This window comes from Myxine glutinosa, chromosome 11 (genome assembly GCF_964187855.1).
Source record: "Myxine glutinosa chromosome 11, kmMyxGlut1.1, whole genome shotgun sequence".
Classification (NCBI taxonomy): domain Eukaryota; kingdom Metazoa; phylum Chordata; class Myxini; order Myxiniformes; family Myxinidae; genus Myxine; species Myxine glutinosa.
In genome coordinates this window covers 17626245-17651658 of record NC_136271.1, presented here as the reverse complement: position 1 = coordinate 17651658, position 25414 = coordinate 17626245, and the positions used below count along the sequence as shown (strand labels likewise).

The 25414-nt window shown below is 43.3% G+C and overlaps 1 protein-coding gene across 1 annotated transcript; it reads left to right on the top strand.

Moving 5' to 3' along the window:
* The first annotated feature begins 5063 nt into the window (after positions 1-5063).
* LOC137436085 (prolargin-like) lies at positions 5064-25196 on the top strand. Its single transcript, XM_078765949.1, has 3 exons — positions 5064-5161; positions 9080-10077; positions 24910-25196. Exons 2-3 carry the CDS (start codon positions 9174-9176, stop codon positions 25062-25064), a joined length of 1059 nt encoding a protein of 352 aa, XP_078622075.1. The 5' UTR covers positions 5064-5161; positions 9080-9173; the 3' UTR covers positions 25065-25196.
* Positions 25197-25414: the final 218 nt, after the last annotated feature.

Genomic DNA, 25414 nt, shown 5'->3' with positions numbered 1-25414 from the left:
TCTCTGTCTTCTACTGCTTCCTTTGTGGTCGTGCACCCTCTGCTCTTTCCGTGATTTGTCCCGCCCCCTCTACCTCCCCCCCCCCCCCTCCCACCTTCCCCTAGATTTCTGCAGGGCACACATTGTCCACCATCAACCCACTTCTGGTGAAACTACATAAATTTATGATCACTGCTCACCTCCACGCATTTGTTCCTCTTTTTACCCACCTGTGGAACCAACTTCTGTGAATGTTTTGCAGCTGTAGAAGAACCCAGGTAGACTATGAGGTAGCAAATGACTTACCTTGTGTGGCTTTTCATGGTTGCTTCATGCAGCTTTCTTCGGCAAGAGGAGGATGGAAGGAGTCAATTCATTTCTAATCCTGACCACCTGGGGCAATTCATTAGATTAGAGCTGACTGGTTATTCTCTCCAATTATGGGTGAGACATTATTGGGACTTGTTTTCAAATATATATATATTTTTTTTTTTTTGCCGCAGGTTTCTGTGCAAATATTTTTGTATCGAAGCATCACGTCATCCAACCCCCTCTTAAACCTAATGTAACGCTCCATGACAAGGTCGGCTTCTTGCACCCTGTCGACAATTGCCCGCATGTCCTGCAGCACTTCACCCAGGAACTTGACTGTGGGGTTGGACCTTGGCAACTCTTCCTCCTCATCATTGCTCGCTTCCTCTTCAGAAACCTTGGTAATGCCGTCCAACTCCTCCTCGGTGACCTCATCAGCATGTGAGGCGATAAGATCCTCCAACTCCTCAGACTCCATGTTGTCCAAGCTTTCCCCTCCCAGTTGGCATGCCAACCCGTCAATTTCATTTCTCTCCACTGTGTTGTCTGGAAATCCTGTAAACATTTTCCCTGCCAATGGTCACAGGTCTTGCCAGCTGGAATTTCTGGTGGAGGCTGTCTACCTCGTCCAGCGACCCCTTGATGGCGCTGATGCAGTGTGCTATGTTGAACTCTTTCCAACACTGCCCGAGCTCTGGGAATGCCTCTGGGATTGACGAAACTGCAAATGCAGAATCCATAAATGTCACGGTTGGAAACCCTCACATCATTTCCTCATTCTGCTTTAAACCCAATCTCTCTATATTTTAATTCCAAACAACATCATGCCAATCACAAGTGAATACTTGCTATGCACAGGCAGGAGGCAAAGATCAGACAATGCAGAAATGGCAAATGCTAAACCATGAACCAATAAATTCTATATTACTGTGCCACCTTCAGTCGAAAGGCAGGCATGGACAGCCGGTTTGGGAAGGACTTGGGCAAAACACTTTCTGCCACTGAATGTTTTTCTACCAAGTCAATGGTGAAACTGCAAATGGCGAATCCACAAATGTTAAAGTTTAAAAACCTCACATCATTCATTTCCTCATTCTGTTTTAAACACAATCTCGATATTTTCATGACAAACAGCATCATTCCAATCACAAATTAATACTACTAGTGAGATACCCGTGCTCAGCACGGGTGGGAGGCCAGAAGCAAACAGGCAATGCAGATACGGCGAATGCTAAAGCATGAAACAAATAAATTCCACATTCATCTAGCATCTTCAGTCGCATGTCAGACATGGACAGCAAGTTCGTGAAGGACTTCCATGAAAAACGTACCCGTTCGCAAACAAACGGGTACGTTCACGTATAGAAACATCGATCATGGGTCCATGGCGAATCTGCATGTGGCGATCTGCGAAGTTCACATTTAGAAAGTAGAAACCATTACGGCATATCGTCATTTAATAATTGAACTTGATATCTCTTTTTTCATTCCAAACAGCATAACTCCAATCACAAATTAATCACAAAATAAACTTTTAACAACATTGTTAATGTTTCCTTCATTGTAAAAAATACCAAGTCAACAGTTAAAAGGATTTTGAGCCTAGAGGTGTTATGGCCTCGGCAATATTGATGGAGACAGCGATCTGTTAGCTTATACACTGCCCAGATAGCTATGTGGAATTCCCTCATTTAGAGATTAAACTCACATCGTTTGAACTTTGGCCGAGGTCATTATTTACTTTTAATGATGTTTATATATGAATCAAAAAGAAGAGAATTGGTTTTGGGTCGTCCTTTCCGCATATCTTGTGGGATTGTGAGTTGGAGAGACGGCCATGATGGCGGGAGGGGGTTGGCATTCTCTCAAGCAGGGATTCAACCCATGTCCTTATAAAAGGTCTTTGTTTAAGGTCACCGAGTCCGATTGGTGCAGCGATCGGTGCAGCCGTTTGTGCCGTACCTGGGAAAATAACGTTATGTGGGAGTCCAAACCTGAAAATGCTGGAGGCCAAAGCTGAAATTGGAAAAACAATATGGCCTAATTTACTCCAGGGGATCCCAGGATTACCCACCCAAAATATCGTTGCGACCGGTTCAGCAGTTTTTGCGGTGCCTTCGAAGAAACGGATAGACGGACCGACAGACAGACAGACAGACGGACGGACATTTGGTGAATTATAGTAAGATAGCATTAATATAACAAAATCCAATGTTACAAATACTCATGATGTCAACGAATATAGACTCCGTTCTCATATGATAAGCATTACAGCCGAATCGACTCCGTTCTCACATGATAAGCAATACAGCTGAATAGGCCAGCGAGAAAGGGCAGATAAGAAACAATTTGTATGGATCAAAAGTCTAAATCATAATTGTATTAAGATATTATCAAACCAACGAATATCCATTATTGTGTTCACTTCCAGATCGGAGCAGTTTTGTACAGATGGAAACTCAAAATCATAATTGTATTGAAGAATTTATGAAACCTCCCATCTACCTTTCAACACAATACCTGGGACCCAAAAACGTTGTACAGAAGGTTTGGCATGGCTAACCCTAAAACAGAGGGAGTAGTTTGGGGATGGACAGATAGACGGAATGACACCTGTTTTATACTATAGATGTATACACAACTCGAACGGCACTCGGTAGAGCGCATACCTCCGCCAGGCTGAACAGTTTATGTTTTGTATCCCACTGATAGGCCGGTTCTGGATTCGGACCTGAACCAAAATCTAATCGGCTTGTTCTTGTCGCCTATCCAACTCATCCACCTAGTTTAGTCATGTCATCCATAAAATTTTAAAATATCATGTTATATATATATATATATATATATATATATATATATATATATATATATATATATATATATCGCTTTTCGCCCTATCACTCAATGGTGAAGAATCACTTAAAAATTAAATAATTATCGTATCCGAATCCATATTCAGATCTTCACCAAAATCAAATCGATTCGTCCTTGTCCCACACCCAACCTGTCCACCAAATTTCGCCCGAATCCGTCAACAATTTTTTGAGATATTGTGCTCTCAGATAGACCAACAAACAGACAGACAGAGGAGAAAACAGAAACTCAGTCCTCCTTCAGTGGTGGAGGTAACTGGAGAGTTCATAGAACACATTACCTCACGCTGTCTTGAGAAACAAGGACAAAGGTCCACCCTTCTCCCTATTCTCTAAAACAATGTTTTGTCCAAGTACTTCCAAATGGAAGTGTTTTGAAAGTGCTAAAAAGTTTTACACTTTTCAACTGCGGTATGTAATTAAATTGAAAAAAAAATAAAAAATTAAAGATCGTAGCAAAAAAAAATTCTGGAAGTTTACTGCCATTGATGTTTTTTACACCACATTATTTAACGCATTACATTAGTTCTCCATGCTTGCTGTTTGTGTCCTTTATGACATCCTTTCATTATTTATTTTTTTTGAAAATTATCCCACTCCTCTCTGTGCATGTGCGATCGGGACGAATTCAAAGCTAAAGTCCTGCTAAAATTTATGTTTTTTTCCGAATTCATGTTCCGATTTGTGTTCAAAATGTAACATTAAATTTAGATCAAGTTGTTCCTCGATCATAAACTGACGTTTGTGAACAGAAGGACAGACAGACAGAAGTAACCCTATTGCTTAACCCCACTTTTCGCTTCGCGTGCACGGGGTAATAATAACACCAGGTAAAAATTGATTGTAAACACAAGTGTTGCTCCTGTGATGCTCTTCATTTTGTTCCTGGTTTGCTCATCGAAGATCAATCAAACAGTCCTAGTTTCCTTCTGCATTTGTTTTTCTTTACAAACATGAAGCTGCTGGAAGAGTAAGGTATAACTGACAGTGGGACAAATGTCAAGGGAATGAATGAAGTGGTTAAGATAAAAGGGAGGAGGTTAGGAAACACCGAAAGTAGGAAGTAAGATAGTTGGGCTTGGATAGATTAGAGGGTGTTATAAAAATAATAGTACAGGATGGGGGATGACATGAGGTAGTGGAACACTGATTGCTTGAAGTCCTAGAAGGAAGAGTGAGATAGAACAGCCTCTGGAAGGTGGTCCCAAAGATGGGGGAAATGAGGAGTAAAATCGTTGATGTGTGCATTTTAGCCTGGATTTGGGAAGTTTAACCAGGAGGGGGTTACTGGAAGAATACATGAATCCTGCGGTAGATACGGGGGATCTGAGGATTGAAGAGCGGTGGGAGCAATGCAGCAAAATAGATGTCAGAAAATAGAGAGAACGCCGACCTTCCTGCGACGAGAGAACAACGGACCCTGTGTTTCGGCCTCATAATGGGAGATTCCAATAATTTAAAATTCCACAGAATCTTGGACTGAGACAGATGTGATGCTGGGGCGCATTCGATTTGATGCGGTGCTAGCCCCAGTTTCACATCTGTGTGTTTGAAGCTAAACTTTCTTTGTTCTTTAAATACTTTGTGGGATTTCAGGATTAAATGGAGGTCATAGAAATATGGAAATTTCTGGTCTGGTCAGTATCATGGCTTTGGGATTTATTCCAGATTAGGAAAAACCATGGTGGAGTCACTGCAATCCACTCATTTCTCCCTGATGATACCCCTACATGTTTCTGCCTTCTGTAGATTTTGGAATAGAGGGGATTGAGTTTATAGCTGATGTAGTGAATTCTACCACACAGGAATGAGGCAGAGCAGAGGGAGTGGTAAAGGAAGAGGAGGAGAAGGGCTGTGCCTCTTTGCAATAGTAGCTGTGGGGAACTGAAGAGAGAAAGCACAACTAAAGTCGACTGTTTTCAAAAGGGCGTTGAAGTTCAAAAGCAAAGAGGTCTGGAATGCCAAGCTCAGCAGGGCTCAACAGATTCACCTTGCAGGTAAAACAGGATTACTGTCTACTTATTACCTGCACTACTCCGATACATGTTGACTTCTTCCATAACTTTATACTCCCTCCTCGACCTTTGCCTTGTTACTCATTTGTCTGAATTATCAATCTATGTTTGGAATATCAACAAGATGTTCAGCAGCTCTTCATCGACATAGTTTAAGAAAACTTACAATTATTTCTCTTTTAAAATGTGGAACATCATCTTGAATTTATTTGCCATGTATTAATAAATCAGCACAAAAATAAGAGCTTTTCTTAAGGAAATGAAAATATCATTAAAATATTTAATTTTTCATCAACTGGTTAAATAATTTACAATATTTCCTGAACAATCTGTGGCACCCAAAAAATGTGAATGTTTTCCCATACATAGAAAATAGTGACATATTCAAATGTCGAGAAAACTTGTGACGTTCTCTCCGAAAGTTTGAGCAACCCTCACCCCCGCATGCATGTTTGGATATTCAATGAAAAAAAAAATTATATATATATATATATATATACATATATATATGTATATATATTTGCGATTTCATAAATAACAAGCACACAAATAATATTGTAATCAAAATTTATTTTATACACAGTAATGACATCATAAATTGAGATTCCATGTAATTTGCAAATACCATAAACTTCCCATTATGTACACACAGTCGTCTATCCCTGAAATGTACTTTGTAATCTCACTATAATTCACCAAATGTCCGTCGGTCTGTTCGAAGGTACCGCAAAAACGGCTCAACCGATCGCAACGATATTTTGGGTGGGTATTCCTGGGACCCCTGGGAGTAAAATAGGCTATATTGTTTTTCCAATTTTTCCAAGTTTTCCAATTTTCCAGTTTTTCCAAACACAATGGAATAATATTTACCGATATGAACAGTGATGTGGCTTTTGTTGAAATTCTACAAATACTGTTTAGATTTTGATGACAATTACGAACCTGCCGCGAAAGCGGAAGTTGACAGATTACGACAATGCGCGGGTTTGACAATATCCAAATACAACCGTCATTCAATCGTAATGCTTAATCGTTAAACGTTAATCGTTAATCGTGTTAATCGTTTTGTTAAAGTATCAATTGATGATTGGAAGTGAGTGAATACAATTACCATTTAGAATTCGTAATTGTATTCACCCAACCATACGGAACTTCACATCAGGATTTAAATATTTGTTTTTGTCATGAATGTTGTTAAAAGTTTATTTTTTATATTAATGTTATTTCATTTGTGATTGAAGTTATGCTGTTTGGAATGAAAAAAAGAGATATCGAGTTCAAGTGAATGACGAAATGCCGTGACGATTTCTACTTTCTAAATGTGAATTCGCGGATCGCCACATGCAGATTCGCCATTGACTGGGTATGGAACAAACGTACCCGTTTGTTTGCCAACGGGTACGATTTTCATGGAAGTCCTTCACGAACTTGCTGTCCATGTCTGACGTGTGACTGAAGGTGCTACAGGAATGTGGAATTTATTGGTTTCATGCTTTAGCATTCACCGTTTTTGCATTGTCTGTTTGCTTCTGGCCTCCCACCCGTGCGTCGCACGGGTACCTCACTAGTATTTACAATGAATTAGCATGGAAACTTTAGATCCATCATCTTATAACTATGGGAATCAAAGTGTCCAATGACTTCTGAGATTATTAGGACTTTCAAAATACCACAAAGCTCAATAACATGAAAAAAAAATTGTACATTGGATGGGGGGTAGTTAGGTTAGGAAGGTGATCTTGACCAGTCAATAACAAGCGGAGTTTCTGCAAACATACCAAATGGTGGAATTAAGGTTTTAAAAGGAACTAAACAATTTGCAAACTGTGAGCAAATGATAAATTATTGTGTAATTTATACATTTTCTGAAATTTCAAGACTTTACCTTGTCATGCATTGAACATAAGCTATGAAACAAAAAAATATTGGAAAGGTTTTGAGATATTTAAATAATTAATCTGTCACTAGTTTTATCATGTACAAGCAGGAGTACCCGGTATTGTCCAGTGATGTTCTAATCCTGTTGGCATTTTGAAGAAATCAATTTGCTTTTTTTTCTATTTTTTGTGGGTGCCTAAAACACTTCCCTACACCCACTAAGGAAAATATATATTTAATATTATAATATCACACACAAACGAATCGGGGATAATTTAATATTACCTTTCACTTAGCTACAAAGGCTCAGGCACTATAGATTGATTTAAAAAAAATCCAAAAGAAAAAATCGAAGTTTTTGTTTTCAAAATTTACAATTTTTTTTTTGCCCAAAACTCTGAAGCTCTGAAAGTTCGACAAAGATCCGATTAGCCATTTGAGAAAAATGGCGACACACAGACAAACAGCTCTCTTTTAGTACAGATGAAGACCTTTAAATGCACAAGAAACCAGCCCATTTGGCTTCTCTCCACCCCATACCCATACCTGTCCGCTCCAACATACTTGCACATCGTGGTAATTATGCAGCTACCCCTATGCATATAATTTGGCCTACTCCTTTCAAAAGACACCATGGATCGTTAGCATACACAACCTGAATGCAGATGGAACAGCCTGCTTAATGACATCATCTGAAGAACGTCGTGCTCCATTGGTGTTGCGGCTTCTATTGATTTATTGATTTATTTATTCTGATCACATCAGAGGATTTTTATCCAGATTAGACAGCTCAATGGTGAACATGCTACCAACTGCATTATTCTACTGAAGTAGTAATATTAGACAAAGAATACACTGGGTAGTTTTCCATTGCTCTGCCAAACAGTAGTCACAGCATGTATTTGGTCAGAGTGCCAACACGTGATGATCTACTTGTCTTACAAAAGACATTTATGGGCTCTTTAATGTCTCCCAGCAAACGCTAAAGGAGACAGGACAGCCAGGTAAACGTCCCTTGCGAAGGACGGTGTACTCGTTGCTGAAATACCTGCTTGTGAAACACAATGGAGGTTAGCGTTTATAATCTTGTCGGGAATCGAACCCAGACTAGATAGTACAAGGCCGAGTCCACTACTTCTGATATATCCTAGATTACAAGTAAAAAGATTGTACAAGTTTACATCATGCCCCTGCTGTCCAACGTTCCTCCTCCTCGATAAAGAATTCACCTTCCTTGCTTCCTTCCTATTCCCACCTTTTATTGCATCCAAACTGAAAAATCGATCAAATGCAATTGCTCAAAAATCACATTAGAATTAGTAAGTCAAATCCACTTGAAACTTTTTTGTTGTTGTTTAGTTTGTTTGTGTTGTTTTGTTGTTTTTTAGTTTGTTGTTTTGTTTGCCTTTGTTTTTTGTGTTGTTTTTTGTTTTGTTTGCCTTTGTTTTTTTGTGTTGTTTTGTTGTTTTGTTTGCCTTTGTTTTTTGTTGTTGTTGTTGTTGTTGTTTGTCTTTGTTTGTTTGTTTGTGTTGATTTGTTGTTTTTTGTTTGTTTTTTTGTTTGTCTTTGTGTTTTGTTTGTTTTGTTTGTTTTTGTTGTTGTTTTGTTTGTCTTTGTTTGTTTGTGTTGTTTTGTTGTTTGTCTTTGTTTTTTGTTTGTTTGTTGTTTTGGTTGTCTTTGTTTGTTTGTTTGTTGTTTTGTTTGTGTTGTTTTGTTGTTTTTTAGTTTGTTGTTTTGTTTGCCTTTGTTTTTTGTGTTGTTTTTTGTTTGTTGTTTTGTTTGCCTTTGTTTTTTTTGTTTTTGTTGTTGTTGCTTTGTTTGTTTGTTTGTGTTGCTTTTTTTGGTCTTTGATTGTTTTTGTTGTGGTTGTTTTGTTTGTCTTTGTTTGTTTGTTTGTGTTGTTTGTTTGTTTGTTGTTTTGTTTGTCTTTGTTTTCGTTTGTTTGTTTGTTGTTTTGTTTGTCTTTGTTTTTTTTTTGTTTTTTTTTGAGTTTTGAAACTTTCTTTGAAATTCTATTTTCAGGTTTTGGATTAAACAAAGGAACATAGTCATTGGCAACCCTCAAGTCTCGCATACAAGCTTCGCCGTATCTTGCACATCGACAAATCTCTGAGGAATGGGCATCTGGTCGCACTTATGCTTATGTGCTACGGCCTTGCTCTTGGTGGAATCAGCCAAGAAAAAGTCTTTGAAACATAAAAATGTCGAGGACGAAGAGGAGCCCATATTGTATACCGGGGTACAGTATTATGCCGACTGCCCTCCTGAGTGCAACTGTCTCCCTAACTTTGAAACAGCTCTGAACTGCGAAAGCAGGCGTCTCCATCAGGTGCCCAACCTGCCACCACGTACGCTTCACCTGTATCTCCAGCACAACCGCATTACCGCACTAACCGTGGAACCCTTCTCCAACGCAACGGAACTTCGCTGGATCAACCTCAACGACAACCGCCTCACCAGCAAAATGGTGGACAATAAGGTCTTCGCTTCGCTTCCTCACCTTCTCCACCTATATGTTGAGAACAATGACCTAGCCAAACTGCCCTCGAAGCTCCCGACTACCCTACAGCAGCTGCGACTGGCGAACAACCGCATCGGCACAGTTTCACCAAAAGATTTTTCTCGCCTGAAAAATTTGCTCCTGCTCGACCTGTCAGGGAATCGCCTCGGAGACGCTTCCTTCACGCCACAGCTTCTGACGGGTCTGTCGAGCCTCATCCAGCTAAACCTTTACAGAAACCGGTTAACGAAGCTACCTCCAAAACTCCCACGTGGTCTGTTCCAGCTCTACATTGAGCGGAATGCAATTAGTACCGTCCCCGAAGGATACTTCGATGAGCTGAAAAAACTCTTCTCAATCCGTTTGAATGCAAATTCCATCACTGATCAGGGAATTCCCAAAGGAGTTTTCAACATATCCAGCCTGCTGGAGCTAGGCCTTGCCCACAATCAGCTGACGCGAGTGCCGGATTTCCCAACACACCTCGAATATCTGTATCTGAACCACAACCAGATAAAATGTAAGTTCCGCTTCATCCACGACCACACCTGCTCTTGCTTTGCTTGCAAAAAGGAAACAAAGGCCAATATTACATTCATCTGAATTATACTGTTTCCAAAGCTACATACAACATACGTAGACTAGTGGGGCCACCCGTGGGAATCCCACGTGCATGGACGTGTGTGGCATTTGGACATCTTCATTTAGATGCTGCACATTCAGTTTTACAAAATGGTTACTGGCAATTTATCAGATCCACAAATGATGTAATCTACACAATGTATTTACTTTACATAATATGTTACTCCTCACTCATCTCCTCTCCTCCTCATTCATCTCTCCCCCTCCCCCCGTCCTCTCCCCAGTCACTCCTCTCCTCTCTCCCCCTCAATCCTCTACAACTCCTCCTCACCCCTCTTCCCTTTACTCCTCTCCCCTCGCTCCTTTCCAAATCCTCCTCACTCCTTTCCAACTCCTCCTCACTCCTCTCCCCTCACTCCCTTCCAACTTCTCCTCACTCCTCTCTTCCCTTTACTCCTCTCCCCTCACTCTCTTCCAACTCCTCCTAACTCCTCTCCCCTCACTCCCTTCCAACTCCTGCCCCACTCCTCTCTTCACTTTACTCCTCTCCCCTTACTCCCTTCCAACTCCTCCTCACACTTCACTCCTCTCTTCACTTTACGCCTCTCCTCTCACTCCCTCCAACTCCTCCTCACTCCTCTCTTCACTTTACTTTACTCCTCTCCCCTCACTCCCTTCCAACTTCTCCTCACTCCTCTCTTCCCTTTACTCCTCTGCTCCTCCCTCAGTCTCCTCTCCTCCTCCCTCAGGCTCCTCTCCCCCTTCCCTCAGGCGCCTCTCCCCCTTCCCTCAGTCTCCTCTCCCCCTCCTCAGTCTCCTCTCCCCCTTCCCTCAGTCTCCTCTCCCCCTTCCCTCAGTCTCCTCTCCCCCTCCCTCAGTCTCCTCTCCTCCGCCCTCAGTCTCCTCACCTCCTGCCTCAGTCTCCTCACCTCCTCTCCTCCTCTCTCAGTCTCCTCGCCCCCTCCCTCAGTCTCCTCACCCCCTCCCTCAGTCTCCTCTCCCCCTCCCTCAGTCTCCTCTCCCCCTCCCTCAGTCTCCTCTCCTCCTCCCTCAGTCTCCTCTCCTCCTCCCTCAGTCTTCTCTCCCCCTCCCTCAGTCTCCTCGCCCCCTCCCTCAGTCTCCTCTCCCCCTCCCTCAGTCTCCTCTCCCCCTCCCTCAGTCTCCTTTCCCCCTCCCTCAGTCCCCTCTCCCCTCCCTCAGTTTCCTCTCCCCCTCCCTCAGTCTTCTCTCCTCCTCCCTCTGTCTCCTCTCCCCCTCCCTCAGTCTCCTCTCCCCTTCCCTCAGACTCCTCACCCCTCCCTCAGTCTCCTCTCCCCTCCCTCAGTCGCCTCCCCTCCTCCCTCAGTCTCCTCTCCACTCCCTCAGTCTCCTCTTCCCCTCCTCTACTCTCCTCTGCTCTCCACCACTCATTCCGACAATTGTTCTAATTAAATCGAGCAGGTACGGCAAACATAAGAGGTAATTGAACTTTTCTCTTCGAGCAACACAGTGTAAATCCGCCCCTTGTCCTGTTCATTCATTCGTGAAATGTTTTCGCATAACAGTACACGCATGGTGACGTCATCGGACTTGCACCGCAATCATTATCTTCAACAATATTATCCAATACTTCATCCAGATTCATTACAGCTGCTCTTGTATCTGTTTGCTGAGCACACATTACCTTCCAATGTTTTTGTTGCTCAGCATCCCATGCAAGTCTGGGTTATCGTTCATTGAATGTCTCGTTCTGTTCCTTCATTATTAGTCCCCTACCGGTGTACACCGGAGGAGACTATAGGTTTGCACGCCGTCCCTCCGTCTGTCAGTCCGTCAGTCCGTCAGTCCGTCAGTCCGTCAGTCTGTCCGTCCGTCAGTCTGTCAGTCTGTCCGTCCGTCAGTCTGTCAGTCCGTCACGCAAAGAACAGTTTTCCGGACTTTCTTTTCTAAACGCTTAACGCTAATGATTTCAAACTTGGCACATGGTTTCCTTATGATAAGTTACAGATCAAGTTCGAATTTCACGACGTTTCGATCATTTTTGACAAAGTTATGGCACTTTGAACTTTGATAATTTCCCCAACAGTTTTCCGGACTATAATTTGGAGTGCGGTAAGTCAAGGCTGTTAATATTCCTTGTTTTAACTCCAATTTACATTATGTTTCCACTTTGAGTGAGAAGTAGGGGTCTGCGCAACCATTCATGAAGTTTATTTGGTGCAAATTGGATAATTTTTAGCCGAGTTACCTCAGACCGTGAGTTGGTAATTATATAATTCACACTGCCGGTAGGGGACATGTATTGCAGCGCAATACTCAGAATGCTTCTTTATCATATACTAGGGCATGCCCGTACTATATATATATCTAAAATTATATCCCCCCCCTCTATTTACATGAAATGGTTTGGTCCATTCGCACAGCCAAAGCGAACGGCTTGCGAGTACGGTGACAATCCCCCCCCCCTCTATTTACATGAAATGGTTTGGTCCAAATCGAACGGCTTGCGAGTACGGTGACAACCCCCCCCCCCCTCTATTTACATGAAATGGTTTGGTCCAAAGCGAACGGCTTGCGAGTACGGTGACAATCCCCCCCCCCCCCCCTCTATTTACATGAAATGGTTTGGTCCAAAGCGAACGGCTTGCGGAGTTTGGTAAAGAAATCGCCATAGCGTGCACAGAAAGAATCGCAAATTAGTTTTAATTAGTTGTAAAACATAGTTTAACGCCAACATAGCGGCAACATAGTTTGCCAACGTGAAATAAATGAATACGCTCTCAAATGTGCCGTCCGAGGCAGAGTCTGTTCGCCACGTTCGGCACACGTGATAGCTCGCTGCTCTCTGATTGGTTGAATCGTTTTTTGGACATAGCTCGGTAACTACTTCTCCGATTAATATGAAACCTTGAAAAGGCACATCCTCGGGTCCCCAGCAATATACCTGGCAAGTTTCAAGTATATCGGACCCGTGGTTGTCGAGAAACAGCGGTCACAGACAAACAAACAAACACACAGACACACAGACACACAGAGATTACTGGAATTATAGATAGATGTGAACACGATTCAGCCTTGAAAACTCGTGCGAAAACAAAAATAATTTTTATTAAAGATTTCACGATTTTATTTCCTTTCGCTATGAAACGCATCTTCTTTGGGCGGTTTATAATCACTCCGAACGAAACAGGCATTACCTGGTTTCCTTTGCTTGAGTTGTAATCAAAATGTACCTTTGTTTCTTCAAAAAGTATTTTATGATCGAAGACGTGTTGATTCAGTCTTAAAATGCACATCAGAGGCCTATGGACCCCATGACTCTTCTTCATTTTTAAACTTGAATGTATCGAAAAACTTATCGCTTTACAAAGTAAAAATAGATTAAAACCAAATGTTATCGATAAATATTGTATTCCATAGTTACCGGTAGTTTACATTATCATGTACATTTTTGAAGTACTGTATTGTTTAATTCCCGGTGTGTACCCCGGTTTAGAATAGGGACACCGTATCCCTGCATGTCGTAAGAGGCGACGAAAAAGGGTTGGCGTCAGGAAGGGCATCCGGCCATAAAAACATTGCCTCAAAAAGAGAACCATGACAATTACAACTACATATGGGCAGGGTGCAGCCCGAAGTACCCCGTGGGGGACCCCACTCCCTCTCGTCAAAACTCAAGGTGGGGAACCCGATCGAAGCAAGGGTGGAAATCATTCCATTTATGATGACGAAACGTCTGATGCCCGAAGTGGAGATCAGTTTCTGAGGTTTGCGACATGGAATGCAGGGACAATGACAGGGAGATCAGGAGAAGTGGTGGAAGTATTGGTCAGAAGAAGAGTGGACATATGTTGTTTGCAGGAGACGAGATGGAAGGGAAGTGGTGTGAGAATGGTGAAGGGTACGCAGGGACAGAAATACAAGTTTGTGTGGCAAGGGTGCCCGGAGGGCGTGAATGGTGTTGGTGTCCTGTTTTCTGAGGAGTTTGTAGACAGTGTGGTGAGTGTGACTGGAGTGAGCGAAAGGTTGATGATGGTGAAAATGATGATTGGAAAGCTCTTGGTGAACGTCATCTCGGGATATGCTCCGCAGGTTGGTCGGAGCAATGAAGAGAAGGACAAGTTCTGGTGTGCAATAGAGAAGCTGATGGAAAACGTGAAAGATGAAGAAGTTGTTGTGGTAGGAGGAGACTTAAATGGACATGTGGGAAGGAGTATGGACGGTTTTTTTTAGGGAGTTCATGGAGGTTACGGACAAGGTGTGAGGAATGGAGAAGGTGAAAGGATTTTGGAGTTTGTTGATGGAGCTGGTTTGTTGATTTGTAATACTCAGTTCCAGAAAGTGGACAATAAACTTGTTACATACATGTCAGGTGGGTCGACGACAACCGTTGACTACCTGATGGTGCGTAGGCGAGATAGGGGGCACCTCCGGGACACAAAGGTGATCCCGGGGGAGGAGGCTGTTTCACAGCACCACTTGGTTGTCTACGACATAAGGGTGAAAGGTGCGAGGAGAGCTCGGCGGGTGAAGTACCAACCGAGAATGAAGGTGTGGAGGTTGAAAGAGGTGACAGTGAGGGAGGCATTAAAAGAGAGGCTGAGTATGGCAGAGGATGATGTGGTTGAGCTTGAAAGTGGTTGGAGGTCAATGAAAGATAGTCTGTTGGGAGCCGTTGGTGAGGTATGTGCATGGACGAAAGGACCACCGAGGCACTCGGAAACATGGAGGTCGGATGATGAAGTTGGAAAGAGGATTGACAAGAAGAGGAAGAAGTTCAAGGAGTGGCAGAAGGCGAAGGGTACGGGAGCAGAAAAAGCAGAGCGTGAAAGTTATAAGGCAGCCAAGAAGGCTGCAAAGAAAGAGGTAGCAAAGGCGCAGGAGGCATGTAGGAAAATGTTCGGAGAACGCTTGGATTCGGAGGAGGGTCAGAGAGCGGTATTCAGGATTGCAAAGCAGATAGCGAAAGAGAGGTGTGATGTGATAGGGGTGAGTTGCTTGAAGGATGAAGTGGGAAAAATCGTTGTGGACCCAGATGGAATTAAAGGAAGATGGAAGATATATATGGAAATGCTGTTGAATGCAGATAAGGAATGGGACGGCAACATCGAGAGTAACCCAGTTTTAGTAACCCAGTAACCCAGTAACCAGCAGAGAAGATAACTGAGAAGGAAGTTGAGGAAGCGATAAAAGCAATGAAGAGTAGAAAAGCGGGAGGGCCGACGGGAGTTGTGGGAGATATGTTGAAGGCAGCGGGAAGTTGGGGTGTGAAGAGAATGACAGAGATATGTAATCAGGTGGTGAAAGAAGGCCGCATTCCAGTGGCTTGGGAACTGAGTACCCTCGTCCCTCTATACAAGGGGAAAGGTGACCCTCTGGAGTGTGGCTCCTACCGAGCGATAAAAGTTATTGGAGCATGGAATGAAGGTATTGGAAAGGGTGTTGGAGAGGAGGATAAGGAAGAAAGTGAAGATCGACGAAATGCAGTTTGGATTTATGCCAGGCAGAGGAACAACAGACGCCCTTTTTATTGAAAGGCAGTTGGAGGAGAAGTACATGGAGAAGAGGAAGAGGTTGTTTCTTGGGTTTGTTGATCTAGAGAAAGCATTTGATAGGGTGCCACGTGAAGTAGTGACATGGGCATTGGGGAAGTTAGGAGTGGAGGAATGGTTGATCAGAGTAATGATGGCAATGTTCGAGAGAGTGCGCACAGCTGTAAGGATGAAGGACGGTTTTTTAAAGGGAGTTCATGGGGGTTACGGACAAGGTGTGAGGAATGGAGAAGGTGAAAGGATTTTGGAGTTTGTTGATGGAGCTGGTTTGTTGATTTGTAATACTCAGTTCCAGAAAGTGGACAATAAGCTTGTTACATACATGTCAGGTGGGTTGACGACAACCGTTGACTACCTGATGGTGCGTAGGCGAGATAGGGGGCACCTCCGGGACACAAAGGTGATCCCGGGGGAGGAGGCTGTTTCACAGCACCACTTGGTTGTGTACGACATAAGGGTGAAAGGTGCGAGGAGAGCTCGGCGGGTGAAGTACCAACCGAGAATGAAGGTGTGGAGGTTGAAAGCGGTGACAGTGAGGGAGGCATTAAAAGAGAGGCTGAGTATGGCAGAGGATGATGTGGTTGAGCTTGAAAGTGGTTGGAGGTCAATGAAAGATAGTCTGTTGGGAGCCGTTGGTGAGGTATGTACATTGACGAAAGGACCACCGAGGCACTCGGAAACATGGAGGTGGGATGATGAAGTTGGAAAGAGGATTGACAAGAAGAGGAAGAAGTTCAAGGAGTGGCAGAAGGCGAAGGGTACGGGAGCAGAAAAAGCAGAGCATGAAATTTATAAGGCAGCCAAGAAGGCTGCAAAGAAAGAGGTAGCAAAGGCGCAAGAGGCATGTAGGAAAATGTTCGGAGAACACTTGGATTCGGAGGAGGGTCAGAGAGCGGTATTCAGGATTGCAAACCAGATAGCGAAAGAGAGGTGTGATGTGATAGGGGAGAGTTGCTTGAAGGATGAAGTGGGAAAAATCGTTTGTGGACCCAGATGGAATTAAAGGAAGATGGAAGAGATATATGGAAATGCTGTTGAATGCAGATAAGGAATGGGACGGCAACATCGAGAGTAACCCAGTTTTAGGACCAGCAGAGAAGATAACTGAGAAGGAAGTTGAGGAAGCGATAAAAGCAATGAAGTGTAGAAAAGCGGGAGGGCCGACGGGAGTTGTGGGAGATATGTTGAAGGCAGCGGGAAGTTGGGGTGTGAAGAGAATGGCAGAGATATGTAATCAGGTGGTGAAAGAAGGCTGCATTCCAGTGGTTTGGGAACTGAGTACCCTCGTCCCTCTATACAAGGGGAAAGGTGACCCTCTAAACTAGAGTGTGGCTCGTACCGAGCGATAAAAGTTATTGGAGCATGGAATGAAGGTATTGGAAAGGGTGTTGGAGAGGAGGATAAGGAAGAAAGTGAAGATCGACGAAATGCAGTTTGGATTTATGCCAGGCAGATGAACGACAGATGCCCTTTTTATTGAAAGGCAGTTGGAGGAGAAGTACATGGAGAAGAGGAAGAAGTTGTTTCTTGGGTTTGTTGATCTAGAGAAAGCATTTGATAGGGTGCCACGTGAAGTAGTGACATGGGCATTGGGGAAGTTAGGAGTGGAGGAATGGTTGATCAGAGTAGTGATGGCAATGTACGAGAGAGTGCGCACAGCTGTAAGGATGAAGGACAGGAACAGTGGTGAGTTTGAGGTGAAGGTGGGAGTACATCAGGGGTCGGTACTAAGTCCACTACTATTTGTAGCTGTGATGGAGGTGCTGGCTCGGAATGAAAAGGAGGGCTTACCATGGGAGTTGTTGTATGCAGATGATCTGCTGTTCATTGCGGAAAGTATGGATGGACTGAAGGAGAAGATGAACAAGTGGAAGGAATGTATGGAGACAAAAGGTCTGAAGGTGAATATCGGAAAAACGAAGGTGATGGCAAGTGGTAAAGCATGTGGTGAGGTGGAAAGAACTGGGAAGTGGCCGTGTGCTGTGTGCAGGAAGGGTTTCGGAGTGAACTCCATTCAATGTACAATGTGCGCTGAGTGGGTTCATAAAAAATGTAGTGGTCTGAAAGGGTATTAACCAGTGTGGCAGCTACATTCAAGTGAAAGGTGTGCACAGAGGGAGCTGCAGATGGAGGAAATGTTGAGTTGGATCTTGGAGACGGCATGAAGCTGGAAGGTGTGAAAACATTTTGCTACCTATGAGCTGTGTTGAATGGAGAAGGTGGATCAGACTCGGCAACGGTTGCTAGAGTGAGATGTGCATGGAAGAAGTTTTGGGAACTGAGTGGCGTGCTGACGAGGAGGGGAGTGTCATTGAAGCTGAACGGAAAGGTGTATGTTGCATGTGTGAGAAGTGTTAGAATGTATGGGAGCGAGACATGGGTCATGAACGTAGAGCAGCAACGAAGGCTGGAAAGAGTGGAAATGCGAATGGTTCGGTGGGTGTGAGGAGTATCGTTGAGAGGGAGGAAGACAAATGATGAATTGCGAAAGATGATGGGAATAGAGCCTGTGATGGATGCTGTGAAGAGAAACAGGTTGAAATGGTTTGGTCATGTGTTGAGGAAGGATGAAAGTGACTGGTTGAGAATAGTGATGGAAATGAATGTAGAAGGAAGTAGAGGACGGGGAAGAAGAAGAAGACCGAGAAAGACTTGGCTAAAGGTGGTGGAAGAAGAAATGCGGGCAAGGGGGTTAACAAGGGGAGATGCAGAAAATAGGGCAAAATGGAGAAGATTGTCATGGGGCCCGCAAGGCTAACCCCCGCTCCAGCAGCGAAAATGGCCTTAAAATGCCTGTTGTTGTTTGTTGTTGTATTGTTTAATTCCATGGTTGGAAAAAAGTTGACTTGCTTTGCACACACTGTGTATATACACCCCAGGAATATGTAAATATATAATTAGACTTCGATTTGATCCCAAACTTCAGTATTCAGTCGCTGTACTTTTACTAAGTAATAATATTGTTACAGATCGCGGTTTTAGATGTTATGATGGGCCGAGCGGATGGTCCAACCGCGACCGTTACAGGATCCCCAATTGGCCCGACTCCCCCAACATTGACCAGATCGCACCACGGATATTCAATCGGGAAACCTCTAAAGCGACCGAAAGAGAAGGAAAAGAGAAGAAGACAGAGTACGGAGGAAGAACAGATTTATTATACACACACAAGCAAAAAGAAGGAGCGACCAAAATTATTTACAAGCAATGGATGGAAGAAGCAGTCACACAGTGAATCGTTAACTTATACTATTCAATTTACTTAACCCCAGGACAACGATTAGGACAGACGACATTCACACTTACATGGGGGATATTGCAGTCAGGTATGGCTTGAGGTGGATTGCTGGAGAGGGAGGCAGGGTCGGAGGCAGCAGCTCTCAATTCCTCGCGTTTTTAGCGGGAAAACCCTCGGCCGCGTATCCGCTGCCGATGCTGTAGACGTCACGCGCTGGCTCGGTCACACCTGTTCCTCTCCTTCTGGTGGAGCCGTCTCCCTCCTCTCAGCGCATCTCTTTAAAGCTGGATTCCTCTCCAAGTATCTCTCCTTTTCGGTTTGGAGCGTCTCTCATCTCACAGCTCACAGCTCACATGTCCTCTCTCATGTCATCTCCCGAAGCAGTCCCTTCCAGTCGCTTTTATTACTCGGGGCGGAATCAAGCCGCCGGCTGCGAGGGCACGCCTACCGGGTCGCTCACCGCGGTGCTGATTGGCTGTTAGGGCTGTCTGATTTTCCCCTTTGATCATGACGACGTGCCACGCCTGTGAGTTGGCGGCTCCTACCCCCCTCTTCTCCGAGATGAGCACATGGGCAATGACAGCTTGCGGGATTGAACACCACTCGCACCGCTTTTGAAAGGAACTTTGGAGAGCGGAGATGATTGGGGAAATTGGAAGGGCCTACGCTTATTTCGTTTGATACAATGCAGAGTCAATCTAGTGGGAAACACATATTTAGCCTACATGGAATAAGGAAATAAACTATTTAAAAAGATATATCGTGGCCTGTGTGTAAGTTTCATGGAATTAACTAGGAGGGCGGCTGCGACCATTATTTACATTACGAGGGTGTTACACACAACAAAACCATACTTTTCACATTCGTTACACTTCCTCCAAAATTGTTACACTTCTCAAAAACCGTTACACTTCTCAAATTCGTTACACTTCTCAAAACCGTTACAATATAAATAACGAAGTCCTGGGAACATTCTCTCCTCTCATTCCCCTCTTTCCTTCCCCGTGCCCACATAACAGTCAACGCATTCAAAACAGCTGTTGGAATACATGTCGCCGATTTTCTCAACTTTAGCTGAAACTGAGACTTGAACCCTCCCAGCGACTGTGATGGTGAATTAGAGTCGAGATAAAGCCGTGACGGAGTCTCAATGAATGGCCTTTATGTTACAGGCCTTTGAAAATGCATTTTGTTCTTTAAACGGTAACTCTCATTGAATTTTCTTCCCGTTTTTTGAAACCGAGTCTAAAACCATGTTAGCCACTGTGAAAAATGAAATGAGATATCGAATTAGAGTCGAGATAAAGCCGCAAGAGAGAGCAGGACACCGCGGGCCTAACAAAAGAGGCCTCAAAGCTATGCGAGGAAAGAAAATTTGTTTTTTAAGCCATTCCAGAATGGGTGGAGTTACTCCCTCAACAGAGAAGACCACACCCCTGGACAGACTCACAGAATCACCTACGGAGAATATTATATAGACAAGTCAGGAGACGACGATGTTTCACGAGCGAGCGGTATTCTTTGGTTGGATTTCGAAAATTTGGTTAGATTCCGACAACTTTGAAAATTTGACCTTTGTGACCTTGAAATGTCAAAACGAAGGTTACTGACCTTGAAATGAGATATAAAATAATGTATAATCCGTTATGAGTTTAGTTAGCTACACAATACCGATAATTCGGTTCGATTCTGACAACTTTGAAACATTGACCTTTTTGACCTTCAAAGGTCAAAGGTCGAGGATTCTGAAATTTGTTGGAAAACTTGTATTTCATGATGTATGTGATAATATAAGATCATGTACGACATTTCACCCTATCAGGAAGCGAACAATGTAATAAAACTATCAAAAATCGACTTTTCTAAATTTCGTGACCTTGTGACCTTGACCTTGGGGCGAAAAGAAAAATCGAGCTCAGTGGGGCTAGACACATGACATTGGCCTAACCAAATATCGAAACCCCTGTCAGATTCCACCAAACCCCTCGGAGAAGATGTAGCTTGAAATAGATTACCCCTAAAAAGACATCTTTTTCGGGCGTGGCTCCGCCCACAATGGGCGCAATACGCCCACTCTAGGCAGGACACAACTAGATCATGATATCAACCTCCCACCCAAGTTTCATCAAGATCGGATGATATCATCGGGTAGTTATGCTGCGGACAGACAGACACACACACAGACACACACAGACAGACGCACACACATGACGAATATAGTGGTCACTTGATAACTCGTGAACCAATAGAGCGAGGCAGCTAACACAATAAACCGTTCACATTCATACAGGCATGAAACTTGGCAGTGATGTTCTTATATAAATACTCTTTAAATGCAGTCAATTCACGAACTCGAAATTCAATATGGCGGCCATTTTTATTGTTGTTAATATTTTCAATTTATCTTAATTAGGTTTACTGAAAATTTTAACTACCTCTTATAGATACACTATGTGGTTCTGTGATTTTTTTTATTGATACTCATACATCCTAAATTCAATATTAAAAAGTTTATGGCACATTTGGGAAATTTTGGCGGCAATTTTGAAAATATTTTGAATTTTGAATGAATGAATGAATTATATTTTGAATGAAATTTTTTTTTAATGCCGCATGGTTGGGTTGTCGGCGACTAAACCGAGACCCCTTACTGGCTTTGCTCGTGGAGAGGGTGACTGTGACATCCTGCCAGGACCAAAAACAACACCTGGCAAAGGGCGGATGAGCTCCCGTGTGGAGCCATCAGCCATCCAGTAAGGAGATGGTGTCTCCTAAAAACACCCATCCGGTTTGGACCGGTTCAAATAAAGTTCAAAAGACTTTAAAATGGTACGTGCTGCTTCCTTGCTTGAAAAGGATAGAGCACGGACAGTCTCCATCGGTTGGCATCCATGGGGAGGAGGAAATTCCTCTTGAGGAAATGCCCAACTGAGTACAGTGAGAAAAGTGGCGCCATTGTTATGACGTCGCTGGTACCCAGAGTGTCCCGGGAAGTGACGGCGGCACTTCCCCCAAGCTCAGTGGCTGTGTTAAGCGTTTGTCTCGTCAGTATGTCCGTGTGTGTGTGTCAGCTCTATTACGAGCCTTAGCCCAAGTATAAAAAAAAAATTGTCCAGCGTACAAGGACATGATAATGGCCTATAATTGTTTAGAGATAGCCAATCCTGCCAACCTCGTACTTAATCAATAGATGGCTCCAAAGTGCAACACATTCTTCCACCTGTGATTGAGGCAAATACTTTTCCATTCTAGAAGGTAAAGGTGATAGGTCATTCTGATGAAAACAAATTATAGCACGCTTCAAAACATCATTTTCTCATTCTTAAGGAGTAGGACCTTCGATGTCTTCTACCTGCAGTATAGGATCTTCTGCAGTCCTCACCAACTCCCTTAGTCCTTTCCACACCTTTGCCATTCTTCTGCTTCTCCTCGAGGTACACTCAATTTCCTTGCCCACAATCCAATCTTTCCAGTGCACTCTCGACTTCATTCTTCTTCACCTTCCATTCACCACCCATCTCATCGTAGTCCATTTTGAAAACTTTTCTGCTGCCATTTCGACATCACGTGTCAAATTTGATCAATTATTATCTTATTGGACGTTTTTCAATTTTCATGTCCTTTCCCAATTCTATGCAGCCCAATGATAACTGTGCCCAAGTTGTACCACAAATCTACCAATCCCTTCTGACCCAAACGTTCTCACACGTTTTAAACCTCTGCTGGTGTTTATATGGCGCAACCCGTAGGGCAATGCCGTCTGGAACAGCGTTTGTCTGTCCGTATGTCTCTCACAAACGTCCACCAATCAGACCTGACAATCTGGTCATATGACAGGGGGGCGCGTTTGGTAACCATTACAGTTGCATAATTTGCTAAAAGGAAATATAATAACCTTCTGTGTAATGTTTTGGGGTCACAGCGGGTGTCGTAAGGTCGGTACGAGGTTTCAGAAATTCCTCAATACAATTATGATTTTGAAATGTGATCGATACGGGCCTTGCTCCCTAATCCAGAAGTGACGGATGATGACGGTTCGCTGGTTTGATATCTCAATACAACCGTGATTTAACATTATATATTTGATATAATATGACCCTACTGCAAAGCCGCAATGAGCCGGCGAAGCCAAAGCCTCTATTGAACTTTTTCGCAATTGTTTATGCATACTTCCGCATCCGCAAGATGGCGGCCTCCATAGAGTGATTTGGTGCGTCAAAGCTTCGAAATTCTCAAAGGATCCAGCAAAATCTGGCTTTTCAACATAATACGTATGCATTCATTCACATCACCGGCTTTGCCGGCTACTAGTACCCTACTGCAAAGCCGCAATGAGCTGGCGAAGCCAAAGCCTCTTGCCACTATTTTACCCATCACTATGGCATCAGTAGGTTAGGTAGTTGGTAGTAGGTAGGTGTAGTATGTACCGTGCCTAGTTCAAAATGACACCATTTGCATTCTGGACGAGATTAAAATTTATAAAATTTCCTTCTTGATTAATTCGGTGAATTCCTTCTCAACTTCGGATATTTCCGGCCGTGAAAAACTATCCCCTATGGCCGCGAGATTTCTAAAAAACAATTCTTCGTCAATTTTAGGATATTTGACGCCGTTTTCAGCGTCCGAAACGTGGTACCGGTAATAAGCTTTTTTGAAATAGTTTTTCAAATGTTCGAATCTCATTGGTTCCGGTGTTTGGTGACGATTTTCGTTGAAGATAACCAGGGACCGTTCGGGCCCGGGGAACGAGGTTGGTCGTAAAGTATTTTAATTACAAATTAGAGGTGCATAAAATTGTGAATAAAAAAAAGACGGGTGAAACAAACTCCTATTGAACTTTTTCTCAATTTTTTATGCATACTTCCGCATCCACAAGATGGCGGCCTCCATTGAGTGATTTGGTTTTTGAAATATTATTTCAAATGCTCGAATCTCATTGGTTCCGGTGTTTGGTGACGATTTTCGTTGAAGATAACCGGTGACCGTGGGAAGGTTGGTCTTAAAGTATTTTAATTACAAATTAGAGGTGCATAAAATTGTGAATCAAAAAAAGACGGGTGAAACAAACTCCTATTGAACTTTTTCTCAATTTTTATGCATACTTCCGCATCCGCAAGATGGCGGCCTCCATTGAGTGATTTGGTGCGTCAAAGCTTCGAAATTCTCAAAGGATCCAGCAACATCTGGCTTTTCAACATAATACGTACGCGTTCATTCACAACACCGGCTTCGCCGGCTATTAATACCATGGTATTAATTTGTGATTGGAATTGTGAATAAAGTTTAAACACGGAGTTATGAGTTTAAAGCAGGATGAGGAAATGACGTCAGTGTTTCCATCTGTGACATTCGCGGATTCCTATTTGCAGTTTCGCCATGACTGGATATAGCAACATTCAGACTGGGTACGATTTTTGTTCCAGTCCTTGACAAACCAAAGCAGGATGAGGAAATGACGTAAGGGTTTCCATCCGTGACATTCGCGGATTCCCCATTTGCAGATTCGCCATTGACTGGATATAGCGACATTCAGACTGGGTACGTTTTTTGTTCAAGTCCTTGACAAACCAAAGCAGGATGAGGAAATGACGTCAGCGTTTCCATCTGTGACATTCGCGGATTCCTATTTGCAGTTTCGCCATGACTGGATATAGCAACATTCAGACTGGGAACGATTTTTGTTCAGGTCCTTGCCAAACCAAAGCAGGATGAGGAAATGATGTAAGGGTTTCCATCCGTGACATTCGTGGATTCCCCATTTGCAGATTCGCCATTGACTGGATATAGCGACATTCAGACTGGGTACGTTTTTTGTGCAAGTCCTTCACGAACCTACTGTCAATGCCTGACGTCCGACCGAAGCTACGCCGTTGTTAGACGATGGGTCTTGTTTCATCGGCGATGTTATTTCATTGTTAACATCAGACATTATCATTCATTCAAAAGACTTTACTAAATGCTACCTTTGATGTAACAACTTTCCTTGATCTTCTTCCCACAGGGGTGAATGTATCCTCGGTGTGCGATGGACCTCGTGTCTCAGAGGAAGGGCCACCACGCCTGCGCTACTTCCGTATCGATGACAACCGAATCAAGCATCTGTACACGACGGAGCTCATGCTTTGCTTCCCGATCCTCCAGTCTCTCATCTTCTGACGATGAGACCCACAGGCTTACGTTGTTCCGAAGAGATAATAACACCAATGTATCATCGACATAAAGTGTTATTGGCCTCATTCACCTGATTAAAGTTTAAACTGGAAAACGTCTAAAAATGCAAAGCCCGTCTGCATCTGCTTTGTATTCGGACTTCATCTTCTGCTTCTTCTTCCTCTTTCCGGATGCTAAACATGACGAAAACAGCTAAAGAAAATGCAAAAAGATCGATGATTTTAGGCGAACTTGACCTTTTGACTTCAAAAACAATAATAGGCTTCAGTGACCAAATATGCAAACCCTGCTCAAAGGTCAATCAGATCAGAATCAGAACTCTGACCTTTTGTCTA